Source organism: Miscanthus floridulus, chromosome 10 (genome assembly GCF_019320115.1).
Source record: "Miscanthus floridulus cultivar M001 chromosome 10, ASM1932011v1, whole genome shotgun sequence".
Taxonomy (NCBI): Eukaryota; Viridiplantae; Streptophyta; class Magnoliopsida; order Poales; family Poaceae; genus Miscanthus; species Miscanthus floridulus.
The window spans coordinates 80,990,194-80,998,115 of NC_089589.1; the positions used below are offsets into that span (position 1 = coordinate 80,990,194).

Below are 7,922 nucleotides of genomic sequence, written 5' to 3' on the forward strand. Positions count from 1 at the left end.
AGTACTTTAATCCATTGTGTCAATATAAAATTGAATATATTGTACAAATAGTTAAGGGAGACAAAAAGGACTTTTCTTCTCTTTGTGAGAACTACTGATTGGAGCATACTACCGGATGAGGCCAGACCGCCGTGCCGGAGGCTGATTTTGCATTATTCCTTGGTCAAGTTATCAAATTCACAAGGGTAGAGCACACAAATACGTGCGCCCGCCCATATGTGACAGGAACAGAACACACAAGCTCGCCGAGTGTTAAAATAAATTTGGCCATATGCATAGTATTCATCGTTTACTAGGTCTTTGCTCTGGAAAGCATTGTAATCATGTCCCACAACTCAAACGAAACAAGCCTTTCATAGCATACTCGTTCATCATAACTTACGGTTCCAACAACATCTAAAAGATACATTATTCAGAGCACATATGGCAATGGCGGCCATACTTCAAGAAGGATGCATATGTCATTCATGGATAATCCTCCATAACTGAGTGAATTCCAACCGATGAAACAAGTTTGTAGGCACCGAATCCAGCTTCCAGGATGGTCTTTTCCCACCCATGCTCGTCCCGTTCCACCCCGTCAATGTGCATCATGTGGACATCGTACAAGGCCTGTGTCTCCTTGTTGGATGCAGATGCAGGACCAGCTCCCATCACAGCGTCAATGATGATCACCTTTCCTCCAGCCCCAGCTACTGCAGGAATAGCTTCCTTGCACTTTCGCAGCACCTTGACGCAGTTATCGTCACCCCAGCAATGTAAAACCCACTGCAACAAACATATATACAGATGCAAATTATTAGCATCTTCAGGAAGTCTCATCGTACAAGAAATAAATAAAGAGTACCTTGAGTAAGACCGCATCAGCTTTTGGAATGAAGTCGAACATGTCACCGGCGACGAACTCAACAGCCGCGCCATCAGCACGCGCCTGGCTGACCACGTGAGGGAGGTCAAGGACGCTGCACTTGACGTGAGGGAAAGCGGCGGCGATGGCCCCCGATGCCACGCCATGCCCGCCGCCCACGTCGACCAAAGAGCTCAGCTCGCCGAAGATGTCGCGACCAGCCTCCTACTTGAGGATGATCTCCATGGTGATCTGGCTGGCCGCGACCATGGCGCTGTTGTACAGGGCATTGTGGTCCGCGTTCTTCCTCGTCATCTCGTACACGCTGCAGCCGTGCGCCATCTCGAAGAAAGTCGTTGAGCTGGTGCCGGCGTCGTCGGCGGCGGCCTGCTCGTCCACCTTCAACCACGCGTGCATGTCGAAGAAGGTGGGGAAGGTGAGAGGGTTTACCAGGAAACGAATCAGGGGCGCCATGCTTCCAAGCTTGTTGCTGTCGACGAGGAGCCAGGACATCGGTGTCAGCTGGTACACCACAGCCGCTCGCCGCCATTGCTGGCAGCGCCGCTGGCCGGCGTGGCGGCCACCGATGAAGCAAAGACACCGGAGGCGGTGAGCCGCATTACGTCACACAGGGTTTGTAGGGGCGGTTTTAGAGAGTTTGTAGGGGCGGTTTGGGCAGCCACCCCTACTAAACCGTCTCTACACATCATGCATCTGTAGGGGCAGTTCCTAGATCAACCCTACAAATCGATTTGTAGAGGCGGTTAGTGTTATCAGCCGCCCCTACAAATGGATTTGTAGGGGCGGCTGATGGTGGCTGGTGTTATCAGCCGCCCCTACAAATCGATTTGTAGGGACGGCTGGTAACACCAGCTGTGGGAGTATTAACCCCTATACCCTTACAGTTAGGCTTGGGCCGGACCAGACCAGGAGGTCTGCCCCACTAGAAGACGACGCGTGGCCCGGCCAATCTGCTCGGAGTCCCGCGCAAGGAATCAAGACAGACCTGGAGATCAAGCAAGATTCTGATCGGTTAGAATAGGAATCCTTATCCGGCCACATATGACAATTGTAACTGGTTAGGATTAGTTTCCAGATCTGTAACCCTACTCCCCAGACTATATAAAGCGGGCAGGGGACCCCTCTAAAAAACATTTCTCATTGACATACAACAATACAATCAGACGCAGGACGTAGGTATTACGCCTTCACGGCGGCCGAACCTGGATAAAACCCCGTGTCTGTCTTGCGTCACCATCTTGTTTGTAGCTTGCGCATCTGTCTGCTGATAATCTACTACCTTGGGCATACCCCTAGGTAGACTGCCGACCATATTTCGTCAACAGTGGCGCGCCAGGTAGGGGGTGTGCGTGCTGCTCTCCAGAAGAACAAGATGGTCATCATCCCCGGTTCCATGGCTACGCCGAACGGCCTCACGTTCACCATCGGCTAGATCACCTGGACCATTGGCTCCGACAACTTCATTGCCATGACCACGGAGGAGGCGCGGATCCGATCTGCGTCGACCACTACTTCACCTGCATCGGCTATGGCTCCGGCCATGGTGGGTCTGGCTCCGGCCACACCAGCATTGTCTTCAGCCACGCCGACAACCCGTCGTCCGCTTCCTCACTACAAAGGGAGGCAGATCGACAACACCGACCTGCTCGACTCCATCGATCGGGTCGGCACCAAGCTTGCTAAAACCCTAGCTCTGGTAAGTTCGATTCAAAATCAACCTACCGTGCAGGTAACCACTACCCACAACAGATCTACCCGACCAGCTCGGGCTAGTCGCCCTGCACGACTCGGTACGGATCTCGTGATCATGTCTACTCCTGAAGGGCTCTCCGTTCGTCGCCGACTAGCCCCCGCGACGGGTCTCCGGCTCTCCGAGTGCGAAGCCTCGATGGAGAACTACCAGGCTCAGCCCTATGGCCTGCGCAACTTCGTCAACATGGTCCGGATTGAGGAGTATCAAGAATGATCGGTCCACACAGTTCAAGAGGGTGGCTCAAGCTCCCCGTCCGGCATCGCATCTAATGGCTCTGTCCACACCGAGCTCCAGCATCATGATAATGAAGGCGTTGAATACGATCTGGATATCCCAGACCACGCCCCGAGGTTCCCACGATTCCCATCCTTCCCACCAAGGCGAGGAGACTTGATCAATGTTGTCAATAATGACGAACCACCGGCAGTTGGCGAAACAGATCAAGAAAGGCTAGCACGCAATATTGACCGGTTTAATCACCGACAAGTCGAAGCCGAGGCAGAAGAGGAGGCACGACGCATAAGTGTCCAGCCACGCGACCTTAACAATGCCTTTGATAGGGTGGGAGACAAGCAGTTCTTCAGAACTCCAAGCGCCAACGTAGCTGTTGCTATGGTGACAATGCAACGACGACCCAATACCCTGGAAACTCAGGCAATTCATGATGATGTACAAGCTTACCTGACGGCTGCTATGGCCTAGACTGCAGAGATTGCAAGCCAAACCCGGGCTCCGTCCGTCTCAGTCGAATCAACCCGTAGTCGCCTGTACTCAAGTCGCCCACAGTCACCCAACCAATGTGGCTCGCACAACAACGACCCATCAGACAACCGTTAATGCGGAAACGGTGGTCATGATGGTGGTCGGGATGATAACCGCCACAACAACCAGGATGATAATCGACGAGACAACCGCGACAATCACCGTGGTAACCACAGTCGCAGGGTCAACCAGGATGGCAATCGGGATCGTTGTGATGGCAATAACGATCTCCACCATTCCCTCAGAGAACGCGGTCTGTGCGATCGCATTAACCAAAGAGCCAATGATCATGCATCCCACGAAAGCTATCGCCGTATGGAATATGATACTACCCACGGCCCTCCGGGTTTGAAGCAGTTTACTCCACACCTTCGCCAAGTCATATGGCCCAAGAACTTCAAGCTCGAAAAACTTCAGAAGTACGATGGCAAGGAGAACCCTGAGTTATGGGTCATGCTCTATGAAACCACGTGCAGATCAGCCATGGCTGACAAGCACGTCATGTCTAATTACTTCCTAGTCACCGTCGGCCATGCAGGCCACCAATGGCTGGTCAGTTTGCCGGCGAACTACTTTGATTCTTGGCAAGAGCTCAAGCAAGCATTCATCGACAAATTCATTGCTACTTGCGAATAACCTTACAACAAATATGATCTGCAGCGGATTCGAGATCGCAAAGATGAGCCACTGCGTGAGTACGTTCGACGCTTCTCGGAGATGCGTATCAAGGTCCCGTCAATCTCCGACAACAAGGCAATTGAAGCTTTCATCACTGGTCTCCGCTTCCACGACGCCCTAAGGGACAAGCTCCTCCATAAAAGACCTGAATCGGTCACAGCGCTCCTAGCCACTGCTAAAAAATATGTGCATGCCGATGATGCTAAAAAGATAATCATCGAAGAAGCAGCAAGGGTCCCACGCTCCGACCACCCCCCACATCGCGACGACTACCGCGGCAACCGTGGTCGGAACGACAATTTTGATCACCGCAACCAGCGCAACGATTCCCGCGACCACCGCAACCAGCATAATCAGTGGCATAATCACCGTGACGATTACAGGGGCAAGCGTGCTTAGGAAGATGACGGCGAAGTCAACACTGTTAAAAAAGGTGGCGGACGTCGCAACTACGAAGAAGACTACGCCAAAGCATTGAAAGGACCCTGCCAGCTCCATCCCAAGTCAAACCATATCATGGAGAATTGCCGTGTTCTCAAATCTATCTACACGCGTCAACAGGCTCCGGATACATCCGACAAGCCTAACGACGCAGGGGAACAGCGTAACGAGGACAACGATGATGAAGACACAGATCCTCGTCACAAGTACGTCAAGCCAACCGATCACGTCCACACCATCATTGGGGGCAAAGTGTCCATCGAGACCAAACGAGAACGCAAGCTACTCGCCCGCGCCTGCTTGAACGTGGCCAATGCCGACAACCTCATCGCCGATCCATGGCTCCCTCCTTGGTCTCACCGCGAGATCTCCTTCAGTAGAAAGGACCAATGGGCTGCTAAACCTGAGCTAGGGCATTTTCCCCTGGTTCTTGATCCTTGTATCAACAAGGTTCAGTTCAATAGAGTGCTGGTTGACGGCGGCAGTTCCATCGATATACTGTTCAAGAACAGTTGGCCAGCCCTGAAGATAACCCAGGCTGATCTAAAGCCATACGAGGCACAGTTCTGGGGTGTTCTCCCCGGACAGAGCTCTACACCTCTTGGGCAGATCACGCTACCTGTGCAATTTTGTACCCTAGACCACTTCCGCATCGACTATGTCAACTTCATGGTCACCGACTTCGAAGGCACCTACCATGCTATCCTTGGTCGACCAGCGCTCACCAAGTTCATGGCCATACCTCACTATAGGTATTTGGTGCTCAAGATGCCTACTGAGAAGGGGGTTCTAACTCTCAGGGGCAACGTGTACGCAGCTTACACCTACGAGGATGACAGCTTCAAAATAGCAGAGGCTCACGACCTCTCTATTCGTATGGCTGAGACCACGTTCGATGCCAAGAAGACCCCAGCCGATCACCTAGAGATCCCAGAGCTCGAGGCCCCACGCAAGAACATCAAGTCCAAAGAGCACAAAGAGATCCAGCTGGTCGACGGCAATCCCAGCAAAACGGCCCTTATCGGAGCCAACCTGGATCCTAAATAGGAAGACGCGCTCGTCAGGTTCCTAAGAAGCAACATGAGTGTGTTCGCATGGAAACTGCCGACATGCCTGATGTACCTCGGAACTTGATCGAGCACACCTTAAATGTCGATGGCAAGGACAAACCCATCAACCAGAAGCTACGACGGTTTGCTTACGACAAAAAGGAGGCTATTAGGGTAGAAGTTACACGGCTTTTAGCAGCCGGATTTATCAAAGAAGTGTATCATCCGGAGTGGTTAGCCAACCCGGTTCTTGTACGCAAAAAGAATAAGGAATGGAGAATGTGCGTTGATTACACTGATCTCAACAAACACTGCCCTAAAGACCCCTTCGGCTTACCTCGCATAGACGAGGTCGTAGATTCAACTGCCGGTTGCGAGCTGCTTTCCTTTCTCGATTGCTACTCTGGTTATCACCAGATTGCTCTAAAAAAGGATGACCAGATCAAGACATCCTTCATCACGCCTTTTGGCGCCTACTGCTACAAGACCATGTCATTCGGGCTCAAGAACATCGGGGCTACCTACCAACGCGCCATATAGGCCTGCCTCAAAGACGAGATAAAAGACGACCTCATCGAGGCTTATGTTGATGACGTAGTTGTCAAAACCAAGGAAGCATACACCCTTGTCGACAACCTAGAACGCACCTTTGCAGCCCTTAACACATTCCAATGGAAATTAAACCCAAAGAAGTGCATCTTTGGTGTTCCATCTGGTATACTGCTTGGCAACGTCGTCAGTCATGACGGCAGACGCCCTAACCCAGAGAAAGTAAAATTTGTCTTGGACATGAAGCCACCCAAAAAGGTGAAGGATGTTCAGAAGCTTACCGAATGCATGGCTGCCCTTAGTCATTTCATATCAAGATTAGGCAAAAAAGGACTACCATTTTTCAAGCTACTCAAAGCATCTGAGAAGTTTGAGTGGTCGGAGGAAGCAGACGTTGCCTTTACACAGCTGAAACAATTCCTTACATCACCTCCGGTCCTCACTGCTCCTAGAGAAGACAAAACCCTCCTGCTTTACATTGTGGCAACTAATCGAGTGGTCTCCACTGCCATGGTGGTCGAGCGCGACGAGCCCGGCCACGTCTACAAGGTACAGTGACCAATCTATTTCATCAGTGAGGTGCTCAATGAATCCAAGACCAGGTACCCATAGATTCAGAAAGTGATCTACGCCATACTGATTACATCCTGAAAGTTGAAACACTACTTCGACGGATATAGTGTGGTGGTCATGACCAAGTACCCTTTGGGAGACATCATTCGCAACAAGGATGCAAATGGGCGCATCGTCAAATGGGCAATGGAGCTATGCCCTTTCTCCTTGGAATTTGCAAGCCGTACTACAATCAAGTCTCAGGCACTTGTCGATTTCATCGTTGAGTGGACAGACTTAAGCACATCTGCCTCTCAGGGGCCCACCAAGTATTGGAAGATGTACTTCGATGGCTCTCTCAACATCGACGGCGCAGGAGCAGGAGTCCTTTTTGTATCACCGTCCAGGGAGCAACTCCGATACGTCCTCAAGATTTATTTCCCAGCGTCTAATAACGCCGCCGATTATGAAGCATGCCTGCACGGTCTGTGCATTGTGGTCGAGCTCGGCGTCAAGCGTCTCTATGTCTGCGGAGACTCAGCTCTGGTCATCAACCAACTCAACAAGGACTGGGATACGACCAGCGAAAAGATGGACGCATACAGCAAAGCGATCAGAAAGCTGGAAGGCAAGTTCTATGGCATCGAGTACACACATGTGGTCTAGGACAAAAATCAAGCAGTAGATGCGCTGTCAAAGTTAGGATCATCTCGAGCCAAAGTCCCACATGGCGTATTTGTTCAAGACCTGCTCACGCCCTCCATCTTAGAAGAAGATCCCGTGGTCGACAAGCCTCCAGACCAGCTATTGGTGGCTATGGTTCCGGCGTCAAACACCACCAAACCACCTCTGACCACTAAGGAGCCTGACTGAAGAGTACCTTTCATCAAGTACCTGACAGATGGTAGCGGTTACACCGATCGGACAGAAAATGAACGCCTGATGCGTCGCAGTAAACAGTATCTGCTCGTTGATGGCAAATTGTGGCGCAAGAACGCGAAGGAGGAAATCTTGATGAAGTGCATAACCCAGGAGGATGGTGAACATCTCCTAGACAAAATCCACTCTGTCTCCTACGGCAACCACGTAGCCTCGAGAACGCTGGTTGGCAAGGCTTTCCGAGCAGGGTTCTATTGGCCGTTAGCTGTAGCCGATGCAGAGAAGCTAGTCCGCCATTGTGAAGGTTGTCAGTTCTTCACCAAGAGAATCCACGTACCAGCACACGAGATCCAGACTATACCAGCCTCTTGGCCCTTCGCATGCTGGGGAC

At 51.5% G+C, this 7,922-nt stretch overlaps 1 protein-coding gene across 1 annotated transcript; it reads right to left on the reverse strand.

Moving 5' to 3' along the window:
* Positions 1-465: 465 nt before the first annotated feature.
* On the reverse strand, positions 466-1,360 carry LOC136488952 (acetylserotonin O-methyltransferase 3-like). The gene is made up of 3 exons (XM_066485718.1): positions 1,077-1,360; positions 848-935; positions 466-768 (listed from the first exon to the last, which is right to left on the reverse strand). Exons 1-3 carry the CDS (start codon positions 1,358-1,360, stop codon positions 466-468), a joined length of 675 nt encoding a protein of 224 aa, XP_066341815.1.
* Positions 1,361-7,922: the final 6,562 nt, after the last annotated feature.

Coding starts and splice junctions, on each gene's coding strand:
- LOC136488952 (XM_066485718.1), bottom strand. CDS start 1,360: ATGTCCTGGCTCCTCGTCGACAGCAACAAGCTTGGAAGCATGGCGCCC. Junction 936..1,076: donor ACCATGGAGATCATCCTCAA/GTAGGAGGCTGG, acceptor TCACGTGGTCAG/CCAGGCGCGTGCTGATGGCG. Junction 769..847: donor CTGATGCGGTCTTACTCAAG/GTACTCTTTATT, acceptor TGTTTGTTGCAG/TGGGTTTTACATTGCTGGGG.